Genomic DNA, 26,865 nt, shown 5'->3' with positions numbered 1-26,865 from the left:
GCACAAGGTCTCCCTCGGGGGCGTCTCACCAAGCACACAATGTGGCTCACCGATCAACAGAGTACGTCGCCCCTTTCTGCCGCCATCTGCTTCTGGTCTGATCTGTTCTTGCTGACGTCTGTGGCCCCTGTCAGAGATCGGCGCGGCCCTCGTCTCGTTTGGCGTCCTCTTCCTCTTCCTCGGCGTCATTCTCTTCTTTGATGGCGCCCTGCTCGCGCTCGGAAATGTCCTCTTTGTCTCGGGCATCACCCTGCTCATCGGCCCGCAAAAGACGTTTTACTTTTTCGCGCGCAAGCAAAAGATCCGCGGCACCCTCTGCTTCTTTGCCGGCATGCTCCTCGTCTTTATGAAGTGGAAGCTCATCGGCATCGTCGTCGAGGCCGTCGGCTTCCTCAATCTCTTTGGGTGCGTTGCTCGTCCGACCAACCCCTCTCTCTTGCGCCGGCCCCCCCTCTTCTTTTCTCTGTCTCTCTCTCTGACCTCTCAATGATCAAATGACTGACACAAAACTTTTCCCACCACAGCGACTTCTTCCCAGTCATTCTCAACTTCCTCCGGCAGCTGCCCGTCATTGGAGACGTGCTCAGCTTGCCATACATCCGAGGGGTGCGTAAACGTAGCTCACCGCCAAAACGATATGTTGCTGACTATTATCCTTGACCGGTTTGTTCGTTCTCTCTCGCAGGCCCTCGACAAGCTGGCTGGTGCGAGACAATCAGCAGTCTGATTGTATAGAAGACGTTTGCAACCTCGGATCCTCCGCTGCTGAGACCATTTCTTCTCTCCTGTACATCACCGCGCTACCCATCCCATCTCTGGCCTGGACCACGGGGGGAAACATAGGAAGAAAGGACGTCGCAAAAAGAATTGAGGATTGCGCGTTCATCCCGGGATGAGAGAGACAAACAGGTAAAAATACAACTGTGTTGGGGTAGTGTATGAAAGAGGGACAGGGCAGCCATCGGTATCGTCTTGATCAGAAGAAGGAAAGCGTCCGTCCATCGAATCGATTGGCCAGGACTTGCGGTGGTGTCTTGGCCGGGGGCTTGGTTGTCGAGACCTTGACAATGTTGGCGGCGAGGGAGAGAACCATGACGATGAAGCCATAGGCGGCGAGGAGCAACGCCCAGTGCCTGTACTTGGACCGGGGACCCTCCTTGTGCAGCGTGGCAAAGAGAATGCCAGGCAGGATAAAGGAGATGGTTGTGGAGCCCACGCTGCCAACAAAGCCCAGGATGATGCCGAGGTCGTCGACGATGAGGCTGATGATAAATGTCGACATCAGGATGAGGCAAGTGAGGATGCATCTGATTTGCGAGGGGGGTCAGCATTCGGAGTCTCGCACGCAATCGATGGTCTGAAGTGCTCACAATCTCTGCAGAGACATTTCCGGCTCTTTGGGCGCCCGACCGGTGGCAGACTGCCCGATCCCGTCCTCGTCTTCGTCGCCTTCTTCCTCTCTGTCGTGGTCGCCCTGGTAGATTGGCGCCGTCTCCTCCGCCGTTGGCTCCTGGCGCCTCGTGGGAGCAAAGACTTTGTCGAGGGCAGCTCTACACGGGTGCACCTGGAGCGGATAGCTGCAGAAGGTGAGAATGACAATCGCCAGGCGGCCAAAGCAGACAAAGAGGCTGTTGGATGGATATCTGGTGATGATGTTGTCGCCCACGTTGGCTCCAAATGAGAGGTAGCCTAACCCTCCGACAAGCTGCATCACAACGAGGGAGTCTGTTAGATACTCCAACTTCAAAGATGATATATGGGGAAAGAGCCTCTCACCATATAGATAGAAGCCGCGAGGGAGATGCTTGTGGACAGCGCACGCCTCGTCCTCGCAAGGTGCTCCTCGCCCTCGCTCTCAGACCCCATCTCGTTGTGGACGGGGAGCATGTTCTGCGCGCATGTGAATGCGAAGACGAAGATAGGAAAGATTGATACAAAGTGGTGGCCGTCGAGATTGATGATGTAGATCGGACCCGGCGGAGGAAGCTTCTCGCGGTTGTGGGGAACCGTGTAGACGAGGACGATGAGGACGAGGTAGATGACGGCCATGAGGCTCAAGTAGGACGTGTGTCGGAGTGAGTCAAGGCGCCGGAGGAAGCAGAGAGGGGCTGATCGGACGTACCGCAGAGGGTCAGTGTCTGTTCGGCATGCGTGGGCCACGGCGGCAGAGAACTCACCAAGGACCACCATGAAGCAGAAGATCCAGAAGTCGCGGTAGAGGATAAAGTCTGGCAGACGCTCATGACTGTCGAGCGCTTTTGCAAAGGACAGTACGACCTGAGGCATAAGCTGCCCACAGATGATGAGGTACGAGATTGAAACGCCAAAGCACTATTCCCAAGCGAGTGTCAGGCGTCAAGTCATGGACAATAGGGGCACACAGGCGAAGCAGGCTCACCTTGACAGCAATGGCGACATCAAACCAGCGCGCACCCCTTGGCAGCGTCTTCATTGCCAGGCTATAGAAGCTGTTCTTTCTCCCGCCAAGTGTGTCTGCGCACAGGACGAGCATGGTGAGACCAGCTGCAGCGGTAAAGCCACACAAGAGGATGAGCAGGAGGCCGGGGAGGAGGCCGGTGTATCGAAAGGCGCCGGGGGTGGCGAGCATGCCTGTGCCAATGATGGTGTTGCACAGATTGGCGATCGAGGAAGCCATGCTCGCGCGCCCTCCACCGCCGCCAGGAGCGATGCTCCGCCCTTGAACGCCGGGCGTCATGCTCGCTGGGATGGGTGCTTCCAGAGCTCTGGCTTTGAGTTGGAGCTCTTTTGGATTAGGGCGGAGATGGCGGCTCCCATCCCTGTTAAGGATTTTCACGTGAGCCTTTGCGCTAGTGCTAAATCGCGCGCGCGCTCCACCCGATGTGCATCTTCTCCCCGAAAAAAATTGCAATTTGCGTCATTTATTTCTCTCCAGTGGCCTCCTGCCCGTCCGCTGCACAAAATGGTGAACTTGGCCTGTCTGATGTTCAATCAAACGTGCGCAGTGTAGTCCTTATCATTCTATGACTGTCGTCGGACGAACTTCTCTCTCTTTCCCACCACTACCACATCCATCCACTCATCCTTCCATCTACTCAACCCATCTGAACTATCATCCAACACAATGGCCGAAGTGAGTTTCCCGTGACTTGATTCTGGTTGGATGTCGTCGACTCATCAATCCACTTGCCCTTATCTTCTGTTGCAGCAACCCCCTGCTCAGAACGCTGCTGGCGCCCCCGAGGACGCTCTCGACAAGGTGAGTTTTTCTTTCATGCTGCTCTATAAACCCATCTGCTCACACCTCGTTTCTCTTACTATCAGGGAGTTGACGCCGCCCTCAAGAAGACCGGCCACGGCCAGAGCCGCAATGTCGTCGAGAAGATCTCGGACGGCGTCAGGACCGCCTTCAAGAAAATTTCTGGCAAGGGTGAGTCTATTTCCGCCCGTGCAAGCAACAATTTCCGTGTTGAAAATGTTTCTCACAACCTTTTTCTCGCGCAGACGTCCCCGTCAAGGACACCTAAGTGCACTCTTCAGGTCAAGCAGAGCGACAGCCCTGCGATGATGTGAAGGTGTAGAAATGGCCCTTCCCTCGTGTCTGAATGGATCGAGCCCCTACGAGGACTTCGATCGATACCCCTTTCAGTCGAGCAGATTGGCTCCTCTTCACCTTCATCATCATGCATCGTCCAAGTGATTCTCTCTCCCAGTCTCGTTATCTGAATCCCCTCTATGTCTTCCCCCTATGTCGTAATCCCTCTCTCCCCTTTCTCCCTTACTCTCCTCCGTAAATCATCTATTTCCCCCCTCCCAATCTTGCAAAGGCCTGTGCATGACATCAAAGTGGTTCGCTCCCCTCGAGCACCATCAAGACCTCGGATTTAAGCCTAAAGAAAAAAGAAAGTAGAATTTCCTTGGTTTTTCTTCAGTGAGTCATTAACAAAGCATAGGCGGAGGAAGAGAAAGTGGTAAGAAGACCAAATCGCCTATGCGCCCGTCGCACCACCATTCTGCTGAGCTGCAGCGGCCTGCTGCCGGTAGTACTCCTCCCACTCCTTGCTGTAGTCCTGACCGCCCTGCGCTTGTGCTTGCGGCTGCTGTGACGCGTCGGCTTGGCCCGAGGCAGCAGCGAGGGCGGCAGCGGCAGCAGCGGCCGGTTCGTAACCTTGCTGCTTGTAGTACTCTTCCCAAGCCTGCCGATAGTCTGGTTGTTGCTGCTGTTGGTCGTAGCCTGCAGCACCGTACTGCTGCGCGTCTTGGCCCCATTGTCCAGCACCTTGTTGACCACCGTAGCTGCAAAGGCCAGTCTGGTCAGCGCGCATGTAAACCTCCTAGAAGCAGTCGAGTCAAGCTCACCCTTGTGCAGCTCCGAAGCCCGGCTGCTGTTGCTGGTAGCCCCCCTGCTGAGGCCACCCCTGCTGGCCCGGCGGACCCTGCGGGCCGCCCATCCGAGGACCCCTCGGCCCCAAGCCCTGCTGATTCCACATCGACGGGTCCTTCCACGGCGGAATCTTTTTGCCGTCGGGTCCGATTGGTCTGTCCATTGGCCCGGGACCGTGCATACCTCCGGGGCCTCCAGGGCCTCCGGGACCTGCCGCCGGCCCTCCTGGGCCTGCAGCTGCACCAGCACCAGCTGCACCCGGGGCTCCTCCACCGGCCGCACCACCCTCGCCAAGCTCAGCCATGAGGTTGGCGTACTCCGAGTCAAATTGGCCGTTTCCAGTCCCGGCCCCCGGAGTGCCAGAAGGGCCTGGACGAGGACCGGCCATTCCTGGTGCCTGGGTGCAGTCGCGAGCAAGGTGACCCTGCTGACCGCATCGGTGGCAGACAATGTGCGCCGTCCAGTTGCGCTCCTCTGGGCATTCAAACTTGCGATGTCCCTTTTGTCCACAATTCTGGCAAATCTGGTTCTCGTCGTCACGCAATGTTCCGTTGAGTGCCGCCAGCTCTCGCAGCTGGTTCCGCTTGTGGTCGTTTTGCGCCTCGGGCGTTGATGCTGCCGTTTCGATGACGAGGTTGATGAGCTTGACGCACTTTTTCACCTTTGCCTCGTCGTCTGCCGCAACGACGCAATGCATCTCCTCTTCGTCCTCGTCGCCGCCAGCCCGTCCTTTGCCCTCCTTCACACTTCCCTTTCCTCGAATACTGATCTTGGCTCCGCTTTCTCGCTCCATCTTTTTCAAGCTGTTGCCTCTGGGTCCAACCAAGAGTCCAAAGAAGTTGATCTCGGGAAACTCCTTGATGGGAAGGTAGACTTTTTCCGTGGGTTTCATGTTGCGCTTCAAGTGGTAAAATTCCGCCGGCGGTCTGTAGTTTGGGTCCAGCTTGAGCTGCTTCTCGACGAGCTGCAATCGTTCTTCGTTGAGCTTGTTACGATAACGGACCTCCCGCGTGTTCGTTCTTCGTCCTTGAGCGTCATACGTTGGCGGCGGCGACGGGCTTCGCTCTCGCTCTGGGGGAATAAAGTCGCCAGTCCGAAGCTTTCGGGCAATCTCCTCAATGCGCACACTGATCGCATACCGGTCGAGCTGCGATTGCGGCACATTCGCACCGATGGCTGTCGCCACGCCAAGGTCGACCTTTTCTGACGCATCTCCCCATCGAGACCTGCGTTTTCGCGGAGCTGCAACAGGAGCGCATGTCAGCCCCATCTTAAACATCCATTTGAGAAAGCCACTCCACTGACCAGATCCATCCTGGGCAGCACTCGCAGCGCTAGCTTCCTCTGCCCGTCTTTCTGCTTCGCTTTCCTCTCTCTCACGTTTGACAGCTCGCGAGATAATGTCCATGCCGTCGTCTGAAGAGCGTCCCCCCTGGCCAGACCCTGATGACCCATTGTAACCACCGTAACCGCCGCCGCCGCCGCTCCGGCCAGGAGGAGGACCGCTGAAACCTCCACTACCTCCTCCATAGCCCCCGCGGCCCCCCATTCCAGGAGGTGGACCCCCTCCGTATCCTCCCCCACCCCCGCCACCATAGCCTCCTCCATAGCTGCCACCACCACCATTGCCGTGTGCGCTGCTGTGGGGGCCCTCTGTACCGCTTCCGCCGCTTCCTCCTCCCCATTGTCGTTTTGTGCCCCCCAGGGGCGCGGCATTCTCGCCCGTGCGTTGGGCGTTGCTTCGCCAGGACATGCTCGCTGCCTCGTCGATCCAATATCCCGTGCCAAAGACCTGCGCTGAGTGGGGACGGCCGAGCAATGAGTGGATCAAGAAAAGACGGATGAAAACAGGGACTTGGGCGAAGTAACACGTGATCCCACCAACACGTGAACAGCCCTTTCTTCTCGTCCAAGCCCAGTCACCATCGAAAAGCTCTAAATCGACAGGAGCAACAGCGACGAGGACGACAGTCACTGAAGATGCCTACTGTCAGCGTCGACAAGGAGCGCTTCCTGCAGGCCCTCGGAGAAAAGTACAGTGGGTTGCAAGAGATCATCTGAAATATGTCGAGCGATCTTGTCTGACGAGTCACTTTGCAGCTACCAAGGAGTTCGACGAGCTCTGCTTTCAGTTTGGAATTGAGCTCGACGAAGATGTGAGTATCGTCATCTACGATCTACTTAGCTGTGGCCACCTAATGAGAGTTATCGTTCGATCGAAAAGACTACAGAGGACGTGAAGGGCACCGATGAGAGACCTGTGAGTGAAGCGCTCGAGCTGGCTTCAGCAGAGGTACCTGACATCAATCGACCACCCTATCTACAGTCTCTGAAGATCGACATTCCCGCCAATAGGTTAGCAAGTCAGTGCTATACAGGTCCTTGAAGGTGCTAATTTATCGATTGGCAGATACGACCTCCTTTGTCATGAAGGCATTTCTAGAGCGCTGCGCGTCTTCCTGGGCAAGGAGCCCCAACCCGTGCTCAAGCTCAGCCAGCCATCGCAGATGGTCGAGCTGAACATCCACGATAGCGTGAGGCAGGCACGCAAAGTGACGTACGGAGCAGGTCAGACTGACTTTTTGTCGTTCTCAGGTCAAGAAAATCCGACCATATGCTTCAGCTGCTATTCTGCGAGGGGTCAAGTTCACGCCGGAGAATTACGCTTCGTTCATCGACCTGCAAGACAAGCTCCATCAGAACCTTGCGCGGAGGCGGACTTTGGTTGCAATTGGCACACATGATCTTGGCACCATCGCAGGACCTTTCACTTACGAGGCTCTTCCACCCCAAGAGATCAAGTTCGCGCCCCTCAATCGCCCTGGCCAGGTCATGGACGGCGTCAAGCTCATGGAAGTTCTCGAAACAGATCGCCACCTCAACAAATACCTCTCGATCATCCGTGACAGCCCGGTGTACCCTGTGATCCTCGACAAGAGCAGGACAGTATGCTCTCTTCCTCCCATCATCAACAGCGAGCACTCCAAAATCACCCTCGACACAAAAGACGTCTTCATCGATATGACGGCCACCGACGAGACAAGGCTCGAGAGCGCTATGAACATTCTTGTCGCAATGTTCTCGGTGTACTGTTCGGAACCTTTCACGGTGGAGCCCGTCAAAGTCACTTATCAAGACGGACGGAGCTCGGTGCAGCCTAGCTTGGCGCCGAGGAAGACTACGGCGAGGGTTTCGTACATCAACACATGCACGGGTCTCTCGCTCAAGGCAGAAGAAGTGGTGGGGTACCTGAAGAGGATGGGCCATGATGCATCCTTGTCCAAGGAGAAGCCAGAAGAGGTCATCGACGTCGATATCCCCTGCACACGACCCGATGTCTTGCAGGAGTGTGACCTGATGGAAGACGTAGCCGTCGCCTTTGGCTTCGACAATCTTCCGCGGCGATTCCCAAGCACAAACACTATTGCGGCGCCCTTGCCCATCAACAAGCTCAGCGATCTTGTTCGTCGCGAGTGCGCTTATGCCGGGTGGATCGAGGTCCTGCCACTGATTCTCTGCTCGAGGGCTGAGAACTTTGCGGCGTTGCGGAGAAAAGACGACGGGAGCGCTATTTCTTTGGAGAATCCCCAAACGGCCGAGTTCCAGGTCGTCAGAACATCTCTCCTGCCTGGCGTACTCAAGACCGTACGTGAGAACCGCAAGCATGCGCTTCCCCTTCGTACCTTTGAGGTCTCCGATGTGGCATTCAAAGATGAGGTGACGGATCCAGAAAGGTGCGCCCGCAACGAGCGGCACGTCACGGCCGTCTACTGCGACAAGAGCGCAAACTTCGAGGTTGTTCACGGCCTCCTCGACCGTTTGATGCGCGCACTTGATGTGCCTAGAATTTCAAGAGACGATAAAGCGGCCAAGAGGGGCTACTACCTCGCGGAAACGGACCACCCTACATTCTTCCCTGGCCGTGCAGCATCTATCTTCGTGCGCGGTTCCACGACTTCAGTAGCAGAAGATGCCTTGTCGTCGCATGGGCCGCCGGCAGCGCCTATCCTCGATTCTGCCGTGACGACAAAAGCCACATCTGGATCGACCGACATTGCCCAGCCGAAAGCGGAGCAGGACGAGTCTGCTTCTTCCAAGGTTACCAACACTCTGTCGTCGGCAGCTGATTCGCTTGGAAAGGCATTGTCGGATATTGTTTCTGGCAAGACGGCCTCGAACGTCGCTCAGAAGGTCAGGCAAGGTGGCGATGTAGACATCGGCCTTATCGGTGTGTTGCACCCTGAGGTCCTGAGCAGCTTTGAGCTCGACTATCCATGCTCGGCTCTGGAATTTGACCTAGAGGTGTTTCTGTAATGATAAACGCAATTAGACCATACAGAATGCTGTCGTGATGGAAAGTTGCCTGAAGGAACGGTGGCGAGGCAAGTTGCCGCCAGAGCATTGAAATGCACACATTACTGATCGAACACCCTACAATGGCGAGAGAAGCCCACATCGCCCATGAAGCACACAGCACGGGAGGGCAGCTCTTCGCCAAGGTGCACCGTGAAGGCAACTTCGAGACGGTGGCTTGATCGTGCGATGTGCATGCGCTCTGTGCCGGATTCGGTGCAGCAAACTGATTCCATCTTAGCTTGTCGAACCCATGGAAGCGCTAGACCTTCAGGTCTCACAACGGGTCCAATTCTCTCAATGGATAGAAAATAATGAAAATTGGGCGCGAATTTATCTCATTTTATTTTCTCGAATCGGTAGTCTTGGTTGCCTTGCCTTGCCTTGCCTTTCTGACCCTCGACCACTTCCGGCAACGCCAGCCAAGCCTTCAAAGTCACCGGCGGTACGGTCGGCATGAGCAAATAGGCTAGGTAGGGCCACAGGGCACAGATGATTATCGTGAAAGTTTACACGCAAATCGATATGTTGCTGCCTTTGACATCGCAGGCTTGCTACTCGTAGCTGATATCTATCATAGCAATCGTTCTGTCTTGAAGACCGAAGCGCATGTTCAGAATCAGGGCGTGAAGTGCAAACTAAGCCAATGATTGTTGCGGGTGATTGAAGAAGGTCGATGCTAAGGACCATTACAGGCCAATTAGCTAAAGAATGCAAGGACGACTACCCTGGAGGGTGAAATTAAGGCAAGATTGTGGCAACTGTCCATTGGCCAGAGGCCTTGAATACCTCTCATATCAGGTTTGACCGTTCCTGAGAAATTCACCCGCGATATGGACCACAGCTAAAACAAATTCTCGACCGTTGACTTAATTTGCCTTCTTGCGCCCCAGCGACTTGATGCTTTTCACCAGCACTCTATCAATTACCTGAGCCAGAATTTCAACTATGGGAAGACATGGGCCACACCGTCGCACTGTCACACTGGCGAACCGTCATAGCCTCACTAGGCTGGCAAGACGACTCTTGGCTCGCCATGATCGCCGGACTGGATCTTCTCTCGATGGCTTTTCAGTGTCCAAAGGCCGTCTCAGTTCCCTAATGAACCGGGTTAAAAGGTGCCCTATTCGCCTTGATGCTCCTTCTCTCGTTCCTCAAGCGCCTGCACTCTATCGTCTCGCCTTTCCACAAAGAGACACTGCCATACCAGCTTCTCTCTCAGAGATTTTACGTCTTTCTGCCGCAACCATGAACGACAACAAAGATCAATTTCTTCAAGACCCGACGTATCTGTGCGACAGCGCCCTCGATCCGTTACACAGCTTACACAGGCCTGCTTCTGGCTCTCATTTTCAGCCGTCCTCTTCATCTTCTCCGCCAAGTGAAAGCTACTTCACAGGGGTTCCCGAAGACGGCGCGGCTCCAGTCAGCGATTACGACTTGAGCATGTATTTCATGATGCTGCACGAGGCTCAACAGCTGGTCAGCGTCGGCAATGGCAAACACGGTGCTAAAGAGCACGAAATAGATTGGCAGGTCGAGACTACGCCGTCTGCAAGTCCGTCACCAGTGCCTGCAGGGTTTAGCACGCCTTTTCAGCCAAGTGAGGCGACCGCTTTGCCCCAATGCCACTCAGAATTCTCGACAGGGACGATGTACAGCTCGCCAGCGTCGATTGGGACAGACTGGTCATCTACTATGTCTCGTTCGACGTCGAGGGAGCCGCAAGGTCCCGTGCCTTCATTCAGGAGGGAGCCTACGAATCGTGGAAACGGTTGTCAATATTTCTCAGCTGGCGAGAGCGTCCATAATTCGGTAAAGCGCGACCTCCCGCAGCCATGTCAAACCGTCTACTCCCCTTTCGACCGCTTTCAGAGCCTGGCGCCGGAGGCAGGTAATTACAGCCACTTCCATGCAGAGGCGTCTCAAGCCTCTCTTGCTGGCCCGATGAGAGACTCGATGTTGCGCGCGACAGCTCTGCAGCCAAGATTTCAGAGAAACAACGATGCAGCAAGCACGAAGGCTCCTCGTATCGCCATCGCCTGCGACCACTGCAAAAAGCGCAAGGTCAGATGCAAGACAGAGGGCAACGGCGCCTGCGTGCAGTGCATCAAAGACCGATGCCAGTGCATAAGAGTCGCACAGAACAGAAAGAGAGGACCTGGGAAGAAGACGGTGGCGAAACTGGAGATGGAGCGCCACAGCCCTCCTTTTTTCGGGAACTCCAACACTGTCAGTGTTCTCGTCGACAGGAGCAACAAGAGGATGAAGTTTTGAGACCTGTCGCGCGGCGATCCTCGACTCCCTTTCTACTGGTCGACCTCCTTCTACAATTACTACTCACGATCCACCTCTGACCTTTAGCCACACCTGTTATCACACGCATTCTTCTGCAGACATATTTGCAATCTCGATGATTATTCTTACTGAAGGCAATGTGAGCAAAACCACCAACCCTGGCAGTGTCCTCTCGTCCCCCGCTCTGGGCGTAATTCAGAACTGCCCCAGAAGACTATTTTTTATCTTGGAGTCCCTCGTCCATTTTAGTGTCCGATTCCCGTCGCGCCTCTTTCTCCACACCGACACGAAGATCATCAGGTAACGAGCGCACACACGCGCGCGCGCCCGCCTCCCTTCTCCCCCATGGCGTCCGCCTCTGCACCGACGCACGCCCAGCTCGAGGCGTCTCTCGCGTCTTATGACTCGGCTTTGCTCTCGAAAGACCCTTCTGGCGAACTCCTGCGGCTTGACAAGTACCTGCGAACGGATCTTCGCGACCGCATGAAGACGAGACGAAAGGTGCACGGCGCCGCCCACCTCGAGAAGGCGGAGCTGGAGGATATCATGCGATGGAAGCTCAAGGTGAGCATTCGTTGACTGGTGGTGTCTGAGGAGCGATTGCTTAAGGGAGAATACTTTTAAAGCGGGGAAAGTTTCGACCGACGCTGATGGGCCTCATCGCCAAGAACTCGCCCGAGGCCGTCGAGGAGCAGACGCGCCTCGTCGACTCGCTCATCCACTGCGATGGCACGGGCGAGAAGAAAGCCGCTCAAGACAAGGGGACAAGGAGGAAAGAGGCAATGGCGGCTGGCTGCAAGCTCAAGGGTGTAGGACCTGCGACGTGCTCGGCGCTACTGAGCCTCTTCAGCGAGGGGGAGGAGGCATTCATGTCGGACGAATCGCTCCTATACGCGGCCGGATTCAAGGGATCCATGAAGTACAACCTGAAAGAATGGGAGTGGTTTGTGCAAAAGATGCAAGAGCGTAAGGAGAAGGAAGGGTGGGAGAGTGTGGCAACGCTCGAAAGGGCCGCCTGGGCCTGGGCTCATCGAGAGTCTGACGATGGCAATGATGGCGAGGAGAGAAAGGAGGGAGGAGTCGGAAAGCGCAAGACGAAAGAAGCCTCGACAGACATAGAAGCAAAAGAAGCAGCGAATAAAGTTAAAAGAAGGAAGAAGAGCTGAAGGGCGAGCAATACAGATATACAAGTCGTATGTTACGCCGCCTCCTCGCCTTGGTTCTTCTTCTTGCGCTCCTCCTCGATGGCTTTGGGGCCATCTTTCGACTCGTCGAACCTGAACATGGGCAGGTCAAGGAGGATGTAGCTCTTGACCCACTGCGGCAGCGGTCGGTAGAACTGAGTGGGCATGGGCAGGAGTAGTGAGGTGCGATCTCTGAAGGCCTTCATGCGCCTCCACGGATCCTCCTCCCTCTGCGTCTTGCCAAACGGCTCGAGCGTCTTGCCGCCGTCGGGACCGTGAGACATGAGGTAGTACTTTTTCTGCGACGGCTTCTCGGCTGTAGGCACGCCCGAGAGGAAGAGGAGGAGCACCATGGTGAGCAGCGGCGAGACGAGGCTGCCCAGCAGAGCGTCGTGACCCCGCTGCGAGATCCTTGCGGGCACACCCTGGCGAGTGCCCTCGTGTATGGCCGGGCTCATTGCGAGGAGCCAGATGCCCCACCAGTGAAGGATCTCGCCAAAGTAGTTGGGCCGCCGGCTGAAGCGCCAGACACCAATGTCACAGATGACGCCCTTGGGAGGCTGGGGCTTGCGGTACGTCTTGAACCAGAATTTCTGGAAGTCGGCCAGGGCCTCCCAAGAGAAGCCAATGGCCCAGAGGACGATGCCGGCAATGTCTGGACCAGTGCCAAAGCCCACTTTGATGCCGCCGTACCCGTCCCGATCGCGCGACACGGCGGGCGAGTTGAGGATGGTGACAGGGACTGTTTCAGGGGCTTATGTCAGTGCCATGCCCATACAATTTCTCCAAGGAAGACACGACGTGGCTGCAACTCACGACTGACGGTCCACACCCAAAGAGCCTGAGCGAGCCAGAACTGGGCAAAGCTGAGGAACTTGCCCCTCATGTCGTCGAAGCGAGCATCGCCGCCCATCTTGGAGATGCGCAGCAGCTGGAACGAGCCGAGTCGGACGGCCCAGAGGAGGACAAAGATGGTCGCGAGGATGTTGCGAGCCTCGTACGATGCGCCCAGATTGAGCGTGAGGAGGGCCAGGAAGAAGAAATTGATGGCGGACCAGGCATCGGTGAGGACATCAGACTTGAGGATGAAAAAGACGATGAGGAAGCCGAGGATCTGCCAGCCGATCGTCAGGATCGCAGTGAGGCCCAGGTAGAAGGCATCGAGGGCCGGATGGAACATCTTCGCACGCTTTGTCCGTCGGCTGGAAGTGTTCGGAGAGGTGAGGAGAAATCGTGTAGTGATGTGAGATGGTTCTCTTCTTATATGCCCATAATTTGAACGTTCACTGCCAAGTCTAGGAACCTCGTCAGATGCGCAGTAGTGGAGGCCGTGAGATTTACCTCATCCGCGTTAGATCAAAGAAATCGCTGACGTGAGCAACGAGACTACCGGAAGGATCTCGGAACACAGATTCGACGCGTCGTCGCCGACGTCACCGACATCTCGCGGTCGCTCACTTCCGAATAGACTCATCACTTCTTTACTTCAGTTGTGGCTCGATGATTTCAGGAAACGAAAACAGGAGAGGACACGAGAGAGACAGAGAAGAGATAAGGAAAGAGACAGAGAGTTGGATAGTAGAAGACAAGAAGAGGGAAAAGATTCCAGAGATCAGGAGGAGAGCGAATTTGTCAGTTGGGGGTGGAAGGGATTGGAGAGGCCGTATCTATCAAAAGAAGAATTTGCGCTGAAAGTGTCGTTGTTCGAAGTCCTGAGATTTCCCTCCTTTTCCGTCGCCATTTTCCATCGTTTGCCCCCTTTTCCTCACTCGACTGTAACGCTCTTGGCCAGGTTGCGCGGGAAGTCGACGTCCACGCCGGCGGCCGTAGCGAGGTGGTAGGAGAGGATCTGGAGCGGAATGACGGTCAAGAGGCCCTGGAGGCAGTCGACAGTCCGGGGTACCCTGATCGTCTTTGCGCTGGCGTTGATGTCCTTGTCATCGTCGTTGCAGATGATGATGGGCTGCCCCTTTCGCGCAGTGACCTGCATGAGCGCCGTCTGCACCTTGGGGTAGAGCGAGTCCTTGGTCATGATGACTGTGTACGGAATGATGAGCAGGCATGCAACTATGAAGAAGGAGCAACAGCAGAACACTTACGGATGACAGGCATCGACTCGTCGATGAGAGCCAATGGGCCGTGCTTGAGCTCGCCGGCCAAGATTCCCTCCGAGTGCATGTAGCAGATCTCCTTGATCTTGAGGGCACCCTCGAGGCACGTTGCGTGTTGGTAACCACGTCCCATGATGAGCAGCGATCGCTCCTTGGCCAAGGTGCCGTGAGCCAGCGTCTGGAGGGCCTTGTCCTGGGCAAGGATGGAGCGAATTTGCTCGGGGAGGTCATGGAGACCGTCGATGATTGAGTTGCGTCTCTCTGTCATCGAGATTCGGTCCTCAGACAGCTGGACGGCCATCATGACGAGGGCAATGTACTGGGACGTGTAGGCCTGCAGAAGATTGAGTGAGCAGAGGTGACTCTCAATCAGAGTGCCGGAAGGTGGTGTAGTGACTCACCTTGGTCGAGGCAACACCAATTTCGGGACCAGCGTTAATGTGGATACCGCAGTGGGTCTCGCGCGAGATGGTGGAGCCGACAGTGTTGACAACACCCAGGCAGAGGGCACCACGCTCGAGGCAGTACCTCAGCGCCAAGATCGAATCAGCCGTCTCACCAGACTGGCTGACAAAGACGCAGACGTCGTCTCGGTAGATGGGCGTTCTGCGGTCGAGGAAGTCCGAGGCCAGCTCGATCGAAACAGGGATCTCAGTCAGCTCCTCAAAGATGGCGCGTGTGGCCAGGCAGGAGTGGTAGCTTGTTCCGCAGGCACAGAAGACGATGCGTCGGCATCGGCGAATTGTGGCCAGGAATGCAGTCAGACCGCCAAGCTTGACCTGGCGAGTGTCAAAGTTGACACGACCACGCATCGTGTTGACGACCGACTCGGGCTGTTCGAAGATTTCCTTCTGCATGAACGAGTCAAATTGGCCCTTCATGATCTCGGCCAGCTCCATCTCGAGCGTCTCGATAGACCGCATCGACGAGAGCCCATCGTTGCGGCGCAGACGATGGATGTGCAGCTCGCCCTCGGAGATGTGAGCAATGTCGTCGTCTTCGAGGTAGAGGACACGCTTGGTGTGCTCGATAATTGCGCTCGCGTCCGACGCAATGAAGTATTCGATTGGCTGGGGCAGGCCGTCTTCGGAGAGGAAGGCGCGAGACTGGGAACGGATGAGCTTGTTGTTGGCGTTGGGCACCTGTAGGGAGCCAGGACCGGCTGGCTGCCCACCGGGCGGGGCGAGGAGTCCGGCGGATGGCGCGTTGGTCATGCCGCCGATCGACTCTTCGGCATCGGGGGCCGTGCCAATCTCGACGTCGACAAAGTCAACCTTGAGCTTCTTCTCTGTCTTGACACCGATCAGAAGGGGCGAACCACGCCTGGCGGCGACGAGCTCGCCTGGGTAGTGGACAGACTTGAACACAAACGAAAAGGCGCCCTCCTGTTGATCACGTACATGCGTCAGCTCAGAGGTCTGGTCCCTCGAAATTGACTCGTGCTTACCAGCTCCTTGATGACGCTCTTGATGAGCGACGTAAAATCGGGCTTCCTGCCCTGGGCGGAGTCGTAGAGGTACTTGCAAAGTACCGCGACACTCTCCGTGTCTGTCTCCGTCTCGAATTGGAATCCTCTCTTGCCGAGGACGAGCTTGAGCTCGCGGTAGTTTGTAATGATACCATTGTGGACAACAGTGAACTCATTGGTGGGGTCCGATCGGTGAGGGTGGCAGTTCAACGGCGAAGGCTGGCCGTGGGTGGCCCACCTAGTGTGCGCCATGCCGACCTGGGAGATGAACGTCTTGTTGAAGTCGATGGGCGACTCGGCAATGTGCTTCCGCAGCGCGCCGACCTTGCCGACCTGCTTGAAAATCATGACGTCCTTCTCAGAGTCGCCATCGACGGCGATACCTGGACGTGGTGCGACCAACCAAGTCAGAAACTTTTGACACAGCCCTCAAAACTCCACAATTACAGAACTCACCAGCACTGTCATAGCCGCGGTATTCGAGCCTGGCCAGGCCTCCAACGAGCGCCTCAATGACCTGGCGGCGGTCCTTTGTGGGGTGCAAGGAGAGGCAAGAGTCAGATGTTTGAAAGACGCGAATAGGTGCACTGCATCTGCTCACCTTCTCGACCAGGTGGTTGATGTACGCGAAGATTCCACACTAAGAGCATGTGGCCAATCGGTCAGCTTGATTCTCACCATCTTGCCGTGGCATCAGCAAGCTCACCATGATTGCTCTTGCTCAAAGGCCTTTCTGAGAAAGGTGTGGTCGTGTTTGTTGTACGCGTGCAGCAGCAACGATTGAGAACTTCAAGGGAAGAGAAAAACGCCAAACGATAAGAAAGCCGAAGAGAGCGAAGAGGTAGCGGTAGAAGTGTCCGTGGGCTGCCTTCTGCCAGATCTGTCTCAAGGAGTACAGGTAGGAATGGCAAGAGGTGGAGAGAGAGGTGAAGCGAGATGGAGAGGGACCGATGATGGATCAGGAGATCAAAATGGCACAGCCAGCAGCAGCGCGTATGCAGGGCAGTCCGGTCCATTTCATATTAAACCGAGGGGCATTCCGCCAGTGTGTTTTTCTCAACTGTGCGCGAGGGTTTTTTTTAGCTCCCCTGTTTGGAAGAGCTCTCTCTACCTTGACTCCTGGCCGCGCCTCCTGGCTAGCCGCTGCCATGCTTCTGCTACTCGCTAGGCTAACGACGACCAAGCCTCTCGATCTCTTTGCACACACGCGCTCTATCTCTCGGCCCTCCCGCTGGCGAAGCTCGTCTTCTTCACCTCCAAAGACGCCGACCAGGCCCGAAACTATGAGATTAACTGTCCTACGGTTAGCAATGGAATGTGCGCGTTTCCCCCTTGACGCGTTTGTTTATGTTTCTACCTCGTCATTCCCTCAACCTCTGTCTCTCCACGTGGAAATTATGCGTCGGAAAAAGGCATGAATGCCGCCTCTTATTGGAGTCCGAGCGCCGATCGGCAATAGTCTCTGACACGAAAGAACGAGTTCCAGCATCAGCTACGATGCCGCCTAGATTCACCGGCCAACAGCTGGCCTTTGACGCCGGGCCCGTGCCTTCTTTTCTTCAGAAGCTGCATGCAGACGTCAACTCTGGCCGCGCCAAGCTGGAAGACAAGCGGGGCAGTGGACGAAGAGGTGGAGAAGCATCGGAGTTCGACGATCTCCTTAGTGTCGGTGGGAGTGGAAGTGGGAGTGGGCGAGGCCACGGTGGCGCAGACGAGGTGGGAGCAGATGAGGAGGATGAAGAAGAGGACTGGGCGGGCGCACAGGTCGTCGTGCTCAAGGATGGCAAGCACCTCTCAGCAGAAGAGGTGCAGGCCGCCAAAGACAATGCTCGAGAGGGTCAGAGGGCCTCCGAGGCCGAAAAGCAGCAAGATACAAGACCAGAGGCGGCTATTGCAGATGCGGGCATTGCGACAGCCTCGCGCAAGAGGAGAGCGGTGGCCTCATCGGCATCTCCGTCTCCACCACCGGCACCGGCAAAGGCGCGATTGAACAAGGCAGACGACTTGGGCTCTGCAAAGGATGTCATAGCAGCCGCGAGAGCAGGCCACAAGGGCATGGCGCAGAAGGCTGAGGCAGACGCAGCAGAGACGGCCGAGGACAAGCAGAGGAAGAAGGAAGAGAAAAGGAAACAGGAGCGAGATCAGAAGAACAAGCGAGCAAGGGCCGAGAAGAAGAAAATGGGAAAAGGCCTCAGCTTCGATTTGGAGGACTGACGGTCGCTGCAGCGCCTTGTCAAGTGTATTGTAGTATGATAATGACAAGCAAGCATGTACTTTTACAGAGTAAGGAGAGACAGTGAGACGATCACAAATTACCACGCATCGACGGATTTGGAGTCCATCTCTGCAAAGAGCACATATTAGCCACTCCGACATCCCACAGCAACAAAAGAGAAGACTCACCCTGCTTGATGAACTTCTGCTCCTTCATGATGGCCTGGCAGTGCCGGTCCATGATCTCAACAAAGGGTCTCAGGCTTGTTCTTTCCCAGTTGCCCTTTACGTTTGTCAAGACCTTGTCGCCTCGCTTGCCCGTCACACCAGCGTCGGCGTCGACGGTCTGAAGCTCCTTGAGCAGCCGAGCCACCGTCGGGCACCCGTCCGTCGGATCAAAAGCCCAGATGTTGGCCGGGTCAAGCGGTACACATACCCTGCCCGTGCCCGGATGAATGACAAAGGGCGACTTGAGCAGATGGTTGAGATGCTTCGACACCTCCAAGTCGATTCGAGGATAGGTATACTGCAGGATCACATCCTCCAGGCACGGCTTCCAGATCGCATTACGCTTCTTGTCGCCCGCCCGCGAGGCCTGCTCCATAATGTCCGTCCACTTGTTCGTGCTCGACCGAAAGGGCTCCTTCTCCCACTTTGCTCGTAGCCGGCCGATGGCATCTGCCTCGCTTGCCGGGAGCAGTTCGAGGAGTGTGTCCGAATGCGACTTTTGCTTGAAGCAGTCTTGGTCCTCGAGGATTGTTGAGACGAAAGCCCGCTTCAGCGGCCCAGAAGCCTCACCTTCGCCGCCAATGGCGCGTCGGAGGCTGGGATGGAGCGTGCGGCCGTGCGCATTGATCGGGCCTGCGTCGACCTTTTTGACCTGATTTGCGCTGCCCTTGACGACGTCGAGCCAGCCCGTGAGCGACTTTCTCGCCTCGTCGCTCAGACTGCATGCCTCATCGTCGCTGATCCAGCAGTGGATACCTCTCCGTCCGGAATACACCCAAAGGAGGTGCTTGAAACCAAAGTCCTGCCGGAGTGTCGCATCGAGAACCTCGACTGCGACGGCAATAAATGCCCAGCAGCGCTTGCAGATGCCCTTTCCCGAGCAGCACGTTCGGATCTCATCGTAGTCGGTCATGTCGATATCGAATACCAGCTCCCTGGACACGGGCTTGAACATGGTCTTCTGCACAGTCTTGCGATCTTTCGGCTGCGCAGATCGATGCTTGTCAGTCCGTGGATCTGAAGTGGCTTTCTGTTCCTCCTCACCTTGGCAGTATAGACTGGCCCAATCTCGAACCGAGCAGGGTTGAGCCTGCACACCTCCCTCTTGAGCTCCTCTGCCGACGAGAAGGACTGGTACCTGAGGTAAGCCTCATTCTGGAGCGTGAATGCAAATTCGCGATGCGTAAAGTTGCGCGTCGCGACGGTGGGGCTCGACGATCGATTGAGCCAGAGAAAGAGGTGCTTCCACGGCAGGAGATGGCGGTAGTATGCCAGGATTGCCATCGGCTCCGCCGAGTCGATCTGGTCCAAGCTGGGGACAAGGTGCACGTCAATGCAATGCACTTCGCAGAGGCAGTGTGGCCAGACAAGCTCACCTCTTCTCGTCGACTTGCGCAAAAACCTTGTCTAGCTCTTGGTCGTCGTCCTCTTCGATGTCAACGTCCATCGGCGGAGGAGGCCTGACCGGCGGCAGAACAGCAGCAGCAGCCATTGTCGAGGTGTTGGTTGGTGGTGACTTTAAGAATCGCGTCGCCGAAATTGAACGCGAAAACCGCGCTGAGGCGCGCGCGAGCACGGGGCACGCCTTCAAGCAGCGTGGAGGGGGACTGACTGACTGACGGGGTCCAAATCTAAATTTCTTAGTCTGTCACTTTTTTTTTTCGGAAGCCAGAGGAAGCTCGTTGCGAAGAAGACGATGCCCAAGGCGAGCGATCCGAGGCCGGCGGATCTGCAAGCTTCGTCGTCATCCTTCGATGCGTCGATATACGAGCAGGCAAACGTTCACGAGTGAGTGTCTTCTATAATCTTTATGATTCTCACACAACTCATCGTCTGGGTGGGACAGCGTCTACGAGAACATCGCCCGACACTTCTCCTCGACGAGGTATAAGCCATGGCCGTTGATTCCGCGCTTTCTGTCGACCTTGCCGCCGGGTTCCGTCGGTGCGGACCTCGGGTGTGGGAACGGCAAGTACCTCCCTCTCTTTAGCACTTTGGCTGGTCAGGGAGGGGACCACGACAACGAGGACGGTTTGCAAGGAGGGCACCTCATCAGCCTGGGCATGGACAGGAGCACCAACCTCGTGTCTCTTGCGCAGCACAACTTCCTTGACGATGCTCGAAAGCAAGGAAACCAGCTGCCTTCTTCTATAGCGCATCAACGTCGCAACGAAGTCGCTGTGGGCGATGCGCTCCTCAGCAACTACCGTACTGCCTCTCTCGTGAGCCTTTCTCCACTCTTCTTCATTCTTTGCATTGGCTATTGCTGACGGACCCCCCCGACGATTACTTTCTGAGCAGGACTACGCACTGAGCATTGCGACCATTCACCACTTTTCAACACCTGCGCGCCGAGTCGCAAGCATCGCCGAGCTCATCCGGATTATCCGGCCGGTCCCCCGCTCTTCTCTTCCCTCCTCGGCCGCACCGCCGGCATCAGAAGAGAGGGGAGAGCAAGGAGAAGAAGGAAGGGGGCCGGGCCTGCAAAACTGCTCGACAGGCCGCTTTCTCGTCTTTGTATGGGCGCTCGAGCAGCGCGGAGAGTCGAGGCGCAAGTTCGACGAGAACGGCCAGCCCGGCGAGGGCGACGAGAGGCAGGATCTTCTCGTCCCGTGGGTCCTCAAGTCTCCCGGCCAAGCGCCGCAGCCGGACAGCGGCGAGGAGAAGGTGCACCAACGATGTGAGTGTTTCTTCCGAAACCCATGTCGGGAAGCTCTATGCTGAAAACCCTTTTTCCATATTACAGACTACCACGTCTTCAAGTCTGGCGAGCTCGAAGATCTCGTGCGTGAAGCCGCCCTCAGCTTCCCTCACCTCCGCATCCATCGAGAAGTCTCGGGCTGGGAAAGGGGGAATTGGTACGGAGTGTGGCAGTGTATCGACGAGACTCGCTAAGCATCCTTTCACGTCACGCTCATCTGTATTATCTTTGTTGATCGCATTCATTTCGTCAAAAAAGGAGGGTGTGAGTAGTGCACTGGCAGGATGGGAATCGTTGAAAAATGAGAAAGGAGCGTCTGGTATGTTGTTGCAGTTGTTGAGGGTAACACGGGTGGGAGAAAGAGACCGCTCAAATGATGACCCAAAGCACCTCAAAAGGACGGAGAAAGAGGCCTCTCTTGATCACGGGCTCATCCGCCTGACGGATCCCGCCAAGGCCGAGACCGTCGACGTCTTTTCTGCGCTTGGCGCTGGGCGGGGCGCCCTCCTCGCCGGGAATCGGCAAGGGGCTGTCATCGTCGTCTGCCGCCGCCGCCGAGCCAGCGTCTCTCGACCTCGGCATCGACAGAGACAGCGGTGGGGGCATGGAGGACGAAGGCGTTGTCGACAGCGAGGCGAGCGTCTTGGGCGGTGTCTTTTCCCACGAGGCGAGATTCTTTGCAGGTCGAGCTGTCATTCGTGCGATTCTCCTCCTCCTCGCCTCCCTCTCAGGTGAGGGTCCGGCGCCTTTGGCCTGCGGATAAGCCTTGGAAGAAGAGGAACCTAGATCAAAGTATCGCCGGCCATCGAGCGTGCCATCATTGAGGTTCAACAACGACTCATCGATGCCAGGCGGCAGCGGGAGAGACACCTCGACGCCCACCCATGGGCCTTGCCGCTGAGCGAGAGGACCCAGGTACTTGACAACGGCCTTGAACTGGCAACTGGCAGCGTCGCGCGGAGCAACCACGCACGGAATCCCGAGCGAGAGCATCGTGCCTTCATAGCCATCCAGGGCTTCTTTTGTGAAGTTTGGCGGGTCGACATCCATGGCATCCGGCCGGGAGGCCTGTTGTGTCTTTGCTTGTGTCACGTCAGAGAGAGGAGCGTCGCTCTTCGTCAAATTGCGACCTGAGGGCAGAGCGGGCGCAGCAGAAGACGACAGTGCGGCTGCTTTTGCCCTGACAGTCCCCACAGGCAGTGCATGTCGCGAGGACACCTTCTTGATGGACTTGGTCGACGCGAGGCTCGTCGAAGAAGGGGTTCTCCTCGGTGCCTTGATTGATGGTGAATCTGTTGAAGTCGTCGTCGTCGCTCGCTTCGCTCGTATTGTTGCCGGGCTCGCATTTGAGGTCGCATGAACAGCTGATTGCGGCTCCTGGCGAGCATTTTGAGCGGTCCGAGGCGAAGAGCGGAAATTTGCGATGGAGGCGGCCCGACTCGAAGCTTGAGTCGCTTCGCTCTTTGCCGAACGCATACTGCTGTTGCTCGCAGAAGGACGAAGGCTCGTTTTGCTTGCAGCAACGGCACCGGAGGACACACCCTCAGGCTTAGCGAGAGTGCGCGAACCAACTGGCGTCCGTAATCGATCGTCGGGATCTGTACTCCTCTCGGGTGCGTTCCTGGGCGCAGCGGGCCCTCTGCTTGTCTTTGGCGTTGCTGGACTGATATCCTGTTGCCGTCTAGATGAAGAAGCGCCAATGACCGACGACGCTACGGAGGCAGCAGTGGGCGTGTACGATCGTGGAGTGGAAGAACGGCCATCTGTGACAGCGGCTGGCGAAGTAGTCCTCCGAATAGAGCCAGTGGAGGACGCATTGGACCTTGTCGAGGCAGCTGAGGAAAGTGCTCGGCTCGAAGCCTGCTCACTTTCCGACGGGATGCTCTGCAACGAACCCCTGGGACGGGACATGACCGACCCGCTCCGAGTCGGCGGTGAGTACTGGCTTGACGTGGGCATGGAAGCCGCTGGCGCGCTAGCTGTACCGCTTCTGAAGCCTTGGGTGGCTGACAGACGAGCAGCGTTGCGGTTTAAGACAGCCGCTCTCATGTGTATCGGCCCGGCCTCGCGCTCGCCATCCACCAGATCGCCAGGAACAGCCGTTCGAATCGGTCTGTTGCTAGGGCCGCCAGAGAGGCGGGGGCCAGTACGAGCTGCAGTCGCCTGAAGACCCGTACGAGTTCGGGGCGCTGTAGCGGAGGCGTCTTCACCGTCCTCGGGAAGAAGCAGGTCGGTCGAGGAAACGTCGAGTTCGCCGGCGAGCTCTTTGAGGGCCCAAATTTCGAGCTTGTTGAAGCCGGCATAGGCTCTTGCTCCCACCCAACGCCTTCTAAGGTACCTCACGATGCCACCGCGAGCCTCTTCCAAGATCTCGCGAATGGACGCAGAGGGCAAGCCTTCATCACGTAGAAGCACCTGGCCCACAAGGATCTGGTAGATGGTCGCCGCCCTTCTTTCGGTCAGGCCATCCACGAGGATGATGAGCGCTCTCTCGAGGACATCGTTGTTGAAGCCCACTCCCTCGACGAGTTCGTTCCACTCTGCCGTCTTGACGATTGTCTCAAAGTTTGCTTCAAATTTGGCTCGGATGTACGTCTCGACGGACTCGCACATCCATCGAAGCGCATCAACCCAGCGACTGCTTCGCTCCGTGTCCACGCGCGTTCCCACAAGAGACAGCTGACGCAGCGCGCCGACGATATGCCCGGGACGCTCGTCGATGCGACCCTTAATGTTGGATACAATGGACATACGAGTCGATTGGTCAAGGTTGCCGACGTCTTTCGACCAGTAGGCGCCGAATTGAGGCCCACTGACCGCGTCAATGGCCAGCGTCTTGAGGCAGGCATCGGCGACGTCGGGCGCACAGGCAAAGGCCAGCGTCCGGGGCACTCGCTTGATGCACGTCTTGCATGGCGGCCAGCAGCTGAAGCCATGGCAAAAGTCATTGGCGATGAGGCTGGCGACGAGTGTCTGAAGCGTCTCCACCTGAAGATAGGCCCCTGCTCGCCAGAGCTGAAATGCAGTAGCTAGATCGAAGGTCCGATTGGAGAAAAACAAGGTGCCCGTGTAGAGGAAGCCCAGCGCAAAGTGAAGCGCAGCCGGCGTAAAGGGCGGCGAAGGCAGGCGAAGGGTGGCGTTGGTCTGGTCTGCATACGGCGAGAGGAGTAGGGCGGCAAAGTAGGGCGACCTTGAGGCGAGGATCATGCGATGAGCAGAGAAACAGGCCGCTTCCTCTTCATCTGCGTCTGCGTAGTCTGGCTCGCCCATGGGAAAAGAAAGGACCGAAGCATTGGCGTCAGGAATGGTGCCCACGGCGTTGCGCTCATCGCCGTCGCCCAGGACGATCTGCACGTCCGAATACAGCCTGCTGCGCCACATGAAGACAAGATCCTGTCGCAGCTTTTCGAGACGCTCCTCGACGTTGCCGCCAGCCGAAATGCGGTCCTCGTACAGGAACTCGAAAGCCTCGACCATACTCTCTTCCGCCGTATAGAGGTACTCGAGCATCGCTTCGAAGAAGGCCTGGCTCTCTCCCGCCAGCTTCATCGGTCCCTTGATGGTACTCGTGGAGCTGATGACTGAGAGGGCATCCGAGTGGAAGGTGCTGCGGGACGAGGGCCTGGAGATGTCGAGAGAGCCGATCGAAGAGGAGAAGTAGTCGCTACCTCTCCGGCGCAAGGGCTCCCCTGGCCCTTCGTTTTCGCTGTCGCTCGCCACTGGACCGTCTGACGAGGATCTTCGGCCTTTCCTTGTTCGTTCCTTGGCAAAACTGCTCGGTGGTGCGCTGCCCCGGATCCTCATCCGAGAGCGTGAGATGCTCGAAGCTCGAGACACGATGGAGGCATCGGGAGAAGGTGCACGGATAATGGGAAGCGACACTTGACTGCTGCTCGCCAGGGCACCGAGATTGACAGCAGGGCTTCGAAGCTGCAGGTATCTGGCCTGGAACGTGTTTGGGGCACGAGCGTACAGGATGGCTTTGTGGAGTAATGCAGACACAGCATCAGCACGGCTTGCTAGCTGCTTCTCTTTCAGTGCACCTGCCCGAACCACCCACCCTTGTGAGCCCAGATGATGCCCTCAGTCGGTCGAGGGCTCGCCGCCGTGATTGTCTCATCGCCCTCCCCGTCTGTCTCATCGCCACTGCCGCCGCCGACAGCCCAGCTTACATCTGCAAACCGCTCACTGGCTCGGCTGAAGAGGCTCTTGAGATCCCTACGCCAAGCATTCGTAGCCTGCACTTGGCACGACAGCGTCGAGAAGGGACTCAGGTCTGGGAGCTCGCTTTGGCGGCGTCCGCCAGACGCCTTGGCCTGCCTGTGGTCGTCGATGGATGACCTCGGCTGTGAGGACGGGCGAGGGCTGGCGGTAGGTGTCGCCATCACGGCGCTGTGCTGACCGCGCGCTTATGCAAGCAAATCGATGGCGCTTGTCGTCGCAATTAGAGAGAAAGGAAACGGGTCGCGGACCGCCCGCGCAAGCCCGCTCGGTTCCCGTCGGTCGCCAGCCGGCGTGAAATCCGTCTGTTGGACGAGCAATTTAGTCAAAAGGAGCATTCGGCTCGAGTGAGCTCGAGCGGCAGTAGACGTAGAGTCAGCTACTTTGTGTGTTGTCACTGCTGCCGAACGTCTCCTGTCCCTCGTGCCCCTTGTGTTGGTCTCGTCGAAGAGGGGTCGACAGGAAGCTAGCGCTCGCATCGAATGCCACGCGTTAAGACTAATTCAGTCCGAGGGGGAAAGCGGTAATATTTCTTGCCGCTCGGACGACAGATCAGGCTCATTCTTCGTTCGGACGATGGGACAATTTATTTCATTTACATTCTGACTCAATGTGATTGAAGATGCTGATGCCTGTCTCCTCTCCAGTTTTATGTGTGTACTGTACCGTGTCTTTGTGCGAAAGAAACAGTCTTTCTTGCACGAATCTTTCTGATGCTGGTCGGCATGAAAATCTGTTCACTTGCCTCCTCTCCTGATCCTGGTCCTTTTCCCTCCGAGAATCACAGTGCCCTCTTCTTGGCTTCCCAAGCATCGAAGTCCTTTAGAATGCTGCACTCGCTGGATAGGTTTTCTTCCTCTTCGCTCATACGAACAGCTTCGTCTCCTTCTGTATCGTTCTGAACGCCGATATTCGAATTTGTTGCTGGAGGCGCTCCTTCCTGGGGAAGATGTTCTTCCTCGGTGAAAGTCTTGAGTCTACCTTCTTCGACTCGTTGATGGGACCTATCGTTCTTGCCCGTTGCGAGAACGTGCGCAACCTGGTTCACATTGGCGCCAAAATGATTCCTCGCAACCTTATCCTCCTGCTGACTGGAGCGACCGTTGTCCAAGTCCTCGGGTAAGGAGGCAAGACGGCTCTCTTCGTTGTCGCAGTCTATGATGTCTCGGACTTTTTCAGCTCTGTCAGAACTCTCGAGCTCCTGCTCTACATTGTAAGTAGTATCGAAGTCGCCTTCATTGTCTTCATCTTCCGGAATCCTTCCCCCGACCGATTTCCAAAGCGTAGGCGAGTATCTCGTCTTCTTCCTCTTGTCTGAGCGGTCCTCGTTACTGTCACTCGGCTCATCTTCCCTAGCTAATGCCCGTTTCGTCGTTGTGATGGGGAGGCTATCGAGATCTCGCAAGATGCTCTGCGACACCTTCTTCTTGGAGGTGATTGTGTCTGCCGGCCAAGATATCTCCGCCCGTCGATTGGCTTTGACCTTCTCCTGAGCTTTGAGGAGGTCTCGGAAGATCAAACTTTGACTAATTTCCTGCTCCGCTCCACCCCTCTCTGTGTAAGCCTTGAACATCTTGGCGAGAAGCGCCGCTTCTCCCTCTAACTCCTGCTCCTTTGTGAGCTTTGGTGTGGGCTGCGCGGCCGTTCGTTTCGTCGGCTTCTCGATTCCCTCTCGGCAGCACCTGTGCTTGCAGCTCTTGCAATGATGATTGCACGCGTACCTT

General features: G+C 56.7%; 12 protein-coding genes across 12 annotated transcripts; 6 read left to right on the top strand and 6 right to left on the bottom strand.

Annotated features, from left to right (window-relative positions):
• Positions 1-39: 39 nt before the first annotated feature.
• On the top strand, positions 40-727 carry FA10DRAFT_232322 (putative GOT1-membrane protein required for ER to Golgi transport; the record flags this gene model as incomplete). The annotated part of the gene is made up of 4 exons (XM_025518902.1): positions 40-61; positions 135-405; positions 525-606; positions 686-727. 4 exons carry the CDS (start codon positions 40-42, stop codon positions 725-727), a joined length of 417 nt encoding a protein of 138 aa, XP_025375568.1.
• Positions 728-853: 126 nt separating this feature from the next.
• On the bottom strand, positions 854-2,773 carry FA10DRAFT_254515 (hypothetical protein). The gene is made up of 5 exons (XM_025519732.1): positions 2,399-2,773; positions 2,178-2,331; positions 1,777-2,108; positions 1,371-1,705; positions 854-1,307 (listed from the first exon to the last, which is right to left on the bottom strand). Exons 1-5 carry the CDS (start codon positions 2,714-2,716, stop codon positions 977-979), a joined length of 1,470 nt encoding a protein of 489 aa, XP_025375567.1. The 5' UTR covers positions 2,717-2,773; the 3' UTR covers positions 854-976.
• Positions 2,774-3,041: 268 nt separating this feature from the next.
• FA10DRAFT_303339 (hypothetical protein) lies at positions 3,042-3,787 on the top strand. The gene is made up of 4 exons (XM_025525233.1): positions 3,042-3,112; positions 3,188-3,238; positions 3,304-3,409; positions 3,484-3,787. The coding sequence occupies exons 1-4, from the start codon at positions 3,104-3,106 to the stop codon at positions 3,504-3,506; spliced, it is 189 nt and encodes a 62-aa protein (XP_025375566.1). The 5' UTR covers positions 3,042-3,103; the 3' UTR covers positions 3,507-3,787.
• A 181-nt stretch (positions 3,788-3,968) lies between these two features.
• FA10DRAFT_261756 (hypothetical protein) lies at positions 3,969-5,912 on the bottom strand (the record flags this gene model as incomplete). Its single annotated transcript, XM_025520084.1, has 5 exons — positions 3,969-4,275; positions 4,339-4,493; positions 4,547-4,753; positions 4,812-5,605; positions 5,744-5,912. 5 exons carry the CDS (start codon positions 5,910-5,912, stop codon positions 3,969-3,971), a joined length of 1,632 nt encoding a protein of 543 aa, XP_025375565.1.
• Positions 5,913-6,287: 375 nt separating this feature from the next.
• On the top strand, positions 6,288-8,711 carry FA10DRAFT_303337 (putative FRS1-phenylalanyl-tRNA synthetase, beta subunit, cytosolic). Its single transcript, XM_025525232.1, has 6 exons — positions 6,288-6,401; positions 6,464-6,519; positions 6,588-6,623; positions 6,690-6,718; positions 6,774-6,897; positions 6,959-8,711. Exons 1-6 carry the CDS (start codon positions 6,344-6,346, stop codon positions 8,675-8,677), a joined length of 2,022 nt encoding a protein of 673 aa, XP_025375564.1. The 5' UTR covers positions 6,288-6,343; the 3' UTR covers positions 8,678-8,711.
• A 2,648-nt stretch (positions 8,712-11,359) lies between these two features.
• FA10DRAFT_287909 (hypothetical protein) lies at positions 11,360-12,180 on the top strand (the record flags this gene model as incomplete). The annotated part of the gene is made up of 2 exons (XM_025524168.1): positions 11,360-11,578; positions 11,641-12,180. The coding sequence occupies 2 exons, from the start codon at positions 11,360-11,362 to the stop codon at positions 12,178-12,180; spliced, it is 759 nt and encodes a 252-aa protein (XP_025375563.1).
• Positions 12,181-12,212: 32 nt separating this feature from the next.
• Positions 12,213-13,378, bottom strand: FA10DRAFT_261754 (DUF1295-domain-containing protein; the record flags this gene model as incomplete). Its single annotated transcript, XM_025520083.1, has 2 exons — positions 12,213-12,940; positions 13,015-13,378. 2 exons carry the CDS (start codon positions 13,376-13,378, stop codon positions 12,213-12,215), a joined length of 1,092 nt encoding a protein of 363 aa, XP_025375562.1.
• Positions 13,379-13,696: 318 nt separating this feature from the next.
• Positions 13,697-16,721, bottom strand: FA10DRAFT_254506 (isomerising glucosamine-fructose-6-phosphate aminotransferase). The gene is made up of 7 exons (XM_025519731.1): positions 16,484-16,721; positions 16,379-16,417; positions 16,234-16,306; positions 15,757-16,160; positions 14,711-15,694; positions 14,298-14,643; positions 13,697-14,235 (listed from the first exon to the last, which is right to left on the bottom strand). The coding sequence occupies exons 1-7, from the start codon at positions 16,484-16,486 to the stop codon at positions 13,964-13,966; spliced, it is 2,121 nt and encodes a 706-aa protein (XP_025375561.1). The 5' UTR covers positions 16,487-16,721; the 3' UTR covers positions 13,697-13,963.
• A 469-nt stretch (positions 16,722-17,190) lies between these two features.
• Positions 17,191-18,070, top strand: FA10DRAFT_268559 (hypothetical protein). The gene has a single exon (XM_025522383.1). The coding sequence runs from the start codon at positions 17,275-17,277 to the stop codon at positions 17,989-17,991; it is 717 nt and encodes a 238-aa protein (XP_025375560.1). The 5' UTR covers positions 17,191-17,274; the 3' UTR covers positions 17,992-18,070.
• FA10DRAFT_280907 (prim-pol domain-containing protein) lies at positions 17,971-19,833 on the bottom strand. The gene is made up of 4 exons (XM_025523651.1): positions 19,596-19,833; positions 19,264-19,531; positions 18,181-19,204; positions 17,971-18,121 (listed from the first exon to the last, which is right to left on the bottom strand). The coding sequence occupies exons 1-4, from the start codon at positions 19,709-19,711 to the stop codon at positions 18,090-18,092; spliced, it is 1,440 nt and encodes a 479-aa protein (XP_025375559.1). The 5' UTR covers positions 19,712-19,833; the 3' UTR covers positions 17,971-18,089.
• Positions 19,834-19,870: 37 nt separating this feature from the next.
• Positions 19,871-21,185, top strand: FA10DRAFT_280906 (hypothetical protein). The gene is made up of 4 exons (XM_025523650.1): positions 19,871-20,007; positions 20,066-20,441; positions 20,521-20,899; positions 20,966-21,185. The coding sequence occupies exons 1-4, from the start codon at positions 19,916-19,918 to the stop codon at positions 21,112-21,114; spliced, it is 996 nt and encodes a 331-aa protein (XP_025375558.1). The 5' UTR covers positions 19,871-19,915; the 3' UTR covers positions 21,115-21,185.
• On the bottom strand, positions 21,147-25,595 carry FA10DRAFT_303331 (hypothetical protein). Its single transcript, XM_025525231.1, has 2 exons — positions 24,981-25,595; positions 21,147-24,900 (listed from the first exon to the last, which is right to left on the bottom strand). The coding sequence occupies exons 1-2, from the start codon at positions 25,303-25,305 to the stop codon at positions 21,290-21,292; spliced, it is 3,936 nt and encodes a 1,311-aa protein (XP_025375557.1). The 5' UTR covers positions 25,306-25,595; the 3' UTR covers positions 21,147-21,289.
• Between the last annotated feature and the right edge of the window lie 1,270 nt (positions 25,596-26,865).

Source organism: Acaromyces ingoldii, assembly GCF_003144295.1.
Source record: "Acaromyces ingoldii strain MCA 4198 unplaced genomic scaffold FA10scaffold_5, whole genome shotgun sequence".
Lineage (NCBI taxonomy): Eukaryota > Fungi > Basidiomycota > Exobasidiomycetes > Exobasidiales > Cryptobasidiaceae > Acaromyces > Acaromyces ingoldii.
This window is presented reverse-complemented; position numbering and strand designations above follow the sequence as displayed.

Bases quoted from the DNA above. Each gene is read 5' to 3' on its own strand.
- FA10DRAFT_254515 (XM_025519732.1), bottom strand. From the start codon at position 2,716: ATGACGCCCGGCGTTCAAGGGCGGAGCATCGCTCCTGGCGGCGGTGGA. The intron at 2,109-2,177 runs GTGAGTTCTCTG...ACGTCCGATCAG, and splicing joins CTGCTTCATGGTGGTCCTTG to CCCCTCTCTGCTTCCTCCGG. The intron at 1,706-1,776 runs GTGAGAGGCTCT...GTTGTGATGCAG, and splicing joins TCGCGGCTTCTATCTATATG to CTTGTCGGAGGGTTAGGCTA.
- FA10DRAFT_303339 (XM_025525233.1), top strand. The intron at 3,239-3,303 runs GTGAGTTTTTCT...TCTTACTATCAG, and splicing joins CCGAGGACGCTCTCGACAAG to GGAGTTGACGCCGCCCTCAA. The intron at 3,410-3,483 runs GTGAGTCTATTT...TTTCTCGCGCAG, and splicing joins CAAGAAAATTTCTGGCAAGG to ACGTCCCCGTCAAGGACACC.
- FA10DRAFT_303337 (XM_025525232.1), top strand. From the start codon at position 6,344: ATGCCTACTGTCAGCGTCGACAAGGAGCGCTTCCTGCAGGCCCTCGGA. The intron at 6,402-6,463 runs GTGGGTTGCAAG...GTCACTTTGCAG, and splicing joins GGCCCTCGGAGAAAAGTACA to CTACCAAGGAGTTCGACGAG. The intron at 6,520-6,587 runs GTGAGTATCGTC...TCGATCGAAAAG, and splicing joins GAATTGAGCTCGACGAAGAT to ACTACAGAGGACGTGAAGGG.
- FA10DRAFT_254506 (XM_025519731.1), bottom strand. The intron at 14,644-14,710 runs GTGAGTCACTAC...AATCTTCTGCAG, and splicing joins TTGGTGTTGCCTCGACCAAG to GCCTACACGTCCCAGTACAT. The intron at 14,236-14,297 runs GTAAGTGTTCTG...TTCCGTACACAG, and splicing joins CGAGTCGATGCCTGTCATCC to TCATCATGACCAAGGACTCG.
- FA10DRAFT_268559 (XM_025522383.1), top strand. From the start codon at position 17,275: ATGCCGCCTAGATTCACCGGCCAACAGCTGGCCTTTGACGCCGGGCCC.
- FA10DRAFT_280907 (XM_025523651.1), bottom strand. From the start codon at position 19,711: ATGGCTGCTGCTGCTGTTCTGCCGCCGGTCAGGCCTCCTCCGCCGATG. The intron at 19,532-19,595 runs GTGAGCTTGTCT...CCTTGTCCCCAG, and splicing joins GCGCAAGTCGACGAGAAGAG to CTTGGACCAGATCGACTCGG. The intron at 19,205-19,263 runs GTGAGGAGGAAC...CGATCTGCGCAG, and splicing joins GGCCAGTCTATACTGCCAAG to CCGAAAGATCGCAAGACTGT.
- FA10DRAFT_280906 (XM_025523650.1), top strand. From the start codon at position 19,916: ATGCCCAAGGCGAGCGATCCGAGGCCGGCGGATCTGCAAGCTTCGTCG. The intron at 20,442-20,520 runs GTGAGCCTTTCT...CTTTCTGAGCAG, and splicing joins ACTACCGTACTGCCTCTCTC to GACTACGCACTGAGCATTGC. The intron at 20,900-20,965 runs GTGAGTGTTTCT...TCCATATTACAG, and splicing joins GGAGAAGGTGCACCAACGAT to ACTACCACGTCTTCAAGTCT.
- FA10DRAFT_303331 (XM_025525231.1), bottom strand. From the start codon at position 25,305: ATGGCGACACCTACCGCCAGCCCTCGCCCGTCCTCACAGCCGAGGTCA. The intron at 24,901-24,980 runs GTGGGTGGTTCG...TACTCCACAAAG, and splicing joins CATCATCTGGGCTCACAAGG to CCATCCTGTACGCTCGTGCC.